Source organism: Crinia signifera, chromosome 5, assembly GCF_055691185.1.
Source record: "Crinia signifera chromosome 5, ASM5569118v1, whole genome shotgun sequence".
NCBI classification, from domain to species: Eukaryota; Metazoa; Chordata; class Amphibia; order Anura; family Myobatrachidae; genus Crinia; species Crinia signifera.
In genome coordinates, this window is record NC_139221.1 from 172,118,110 (window position 1) to 172,120,611 (window position 2,502).

Here is a 2,502-nt window from a genome sequence, read left to right on the forward strand (position 1 = left end):
TATCATTTGCTGTCTAAGTCAGTGGTTCCCAAACTTTTTCAGTCCAAGGCACCCTTTGGGTCTCCATGACGTTTTCAAGGCACCCCTAAGCCAAAATAATTACCGAACTGTCCCTTTTTTAAAGTAGTTGGAATAAAACAATGCTAAAATTATTATTAGCTTGCTTGTAAAAATAATAAACATAAATTCAAGAAAAAAATATATTTCTTTAATTTGATTTCTTTCAAAGAACAATTGACAGCACTCGTTAACAGGAATAATATCAAACAAAATAAACAACAATAACATTTATTAAAGAGTGATCAACAATGACAACACTTATTAATGGGATATGTGAGCCTGTTGTGCACTACACAACTTTTCAAACCTTGGGATCAGCTTGGACACGGCCACCCTCATTTCCTGTTCCACATTGATTTTTGAACGATACTTGCTTTTAATTACAGCAACTGCTGAAAACCCGGCTTCACACAAATATGTTGTGGCAAAAGGAACAAGGATTTGTTGTGCTTTAGCACTGAGCATCGGATATTCATCTTTAATGGATATCCAAAATTCTTGAAGTCCCATGCTGCTGAATTTTACTTTCAAGGTCTTGTCACAGGAAAGCTCAATTAGTTTTTCTTCTTCTACAGAAGTAAATTCTGTTGGGGCGCTAGTATTGAATGGATCTTGGATCCATACAAACTTTTCCATATTTTCAGGAAAATATTTTTCAAACCAGTCACTGAGGTTTTTTAGGTGCTGCTCAAAAACTGATTTAAGTTCATGTGTCAAACAAACATCATTGGATGTAACAAACTGATGCAACATGGGGAAACAGTCATCGTAACAGTCTTCATTTACTTTTCTTCTCCAAAGAAACAATTTTTTCCTGAATGCTGATACCTTCTCTGAGAGTTTCAGAATGTGGGTGTTGTTTCCCTGCAGTGAGAGATTCAGTGCATTCAGTTTGTCAAAGATATCACAAAGGTAGGCTAACTTGGACAAAAACCCGGTATCCAAGTAATTATTGGCACACTCGTGTTCTTCCTCAGCAAGATAGGAGTAGAGTTCCTGGTGTAATCTATAAACACGAGAAAGTACATTGCCACGGGAGAGCCATCGTGAGCTGCAGTAGTACAACAAAGATGTGTGCTCAGAGCCCATATCCTCACACATTTTTCTAAAAAACCTTGCCTTCTGTGGCCGAGTCTTTATAAAATTTACAGCTTTCAATACACTTTCCATCACTACATTCAGTGGAGGACTCAGATGCCTTGATGCAAGTGCTTCCCTGTGGATAATGCAGTGGGTCCACAGTGCATCAGCAGCTTTGCTTCGTATGAGTGCCTGCAATCCTCCGTAACAGCCAGACATAGAACGGCCACCATCAGTACAGACACCACAGCACTTTGTCCAGTCTAACTGGTTTTCACTCATAAAAGTGTCAATGATCTGAAACAAGTCTTGTGCCTTTATACCGGCGGTTATAGTTTTACAAAAGAGAAGGTCTTCCACAATATTGCCACAATCTATAAAGCGTGTGTAGCAAATCAGATGAGCATCCTTATTGCTGTCTGTTGCCTCATCTAGTTGCAGTGCAAAATCCTTCCCTTTCATTTTTTCAATTAACTGGTCCTGTAGATCTTCAGCCATATGTTGGATTCTGCGACTGATGGTACTGTTTGATAAAGGTACCTTCGAAAGCAGTTTTCCAGCTGATTCCCCAACCATAATGTTAACCAAATCCACTGCAGCCGGTAGAATCAGTTCTTCTGCGATGGTGTGAGGCTTTTTACACATCGCAATTCTATGTGCCACCTTGTAGGATGCAAGCAAAGCATTGCTTGGTATGGATGCTTGCTTAAAAAATGAGCCTTTTTGTTCTTTGAATTCTTTTAGCTTTCTGATGAAGAAATCACGCGGTTTCTTAGCCATGTTAGGGTGATTTGTCTCCAAATGGCGTCTTAGTTTGCTTGGAATCATGCTTTCTGCTGATAATATCTTCAGGCAAAGTACACACTGTGGACGCTCTTCATGGTTGACATCTACAGATGTAAAACCGATGTCTAGATAAGAATCGTCGTATCTGCGATGTTTCCTTTTCTTTCCAACTGCACCACTGGTCTGTGGTTCTTCATCCTTTTCTTCACTACCAGTCTTCTTTCCAGTGTTCAAAAACCTTTCCATTTTTTGTGCAACAAAATAATTCTGTACTGGAGCAATCACAATAAATGAATTTAAGTTGAAGGCAAATCCTTTGTAGCTTCTATCCGATAAGTTACTGTAAATTGTGCTTCCAAAAAGCAACACCATAAAAACAGGGGAAATGCTACAGGTTACAATTATAAAATCCATACACCCCCTTACTGATAATTTAGTCACACAATTAAGGCTGAGCAATGGATCATACGCAGTTGCTTAGCATACAAATATAGGTAACTAGGTGTTATAGCGAGGTTGGTGGTTTGTAGTAGGATGAAAGAAAAGACAGTTAATTTGTAGCCATTTCGAGTAGCT

At 38.9% G+C, this 2,502-nt stretch overlaps 1 protein-coding gene across 1 annotated transcript; it reads right to left on the reverse strand.

The window, feature by feature from the left end:
* Nucleotides 1–321: 321 nt before the first annotated feature.
* LOC146005758 (protein FAM200A-like) lies at nt 322–2,298 on the reverse strand. The gene has a single exon (XM_083145186.1). The coding sequence runs from the start codon at nt 2,296–2,298 to the stop codon at nt 322–324; it is 1,977 nt and encodes a 658-aa protein (XP_083001312.1).
* Nucleotides 2,299–2,502: the final 204 nt, after the last annotated feature.

Excerpts from the sequence above, each read along its gene's own strand:
- LOC146005758 (XM_083145186.1), bottom strand. The coding sequence starts at position 2,298 with ATGGTGTTGCTTTTTGGAAGCACAATTTACAGTAACTTATCGGATAGA.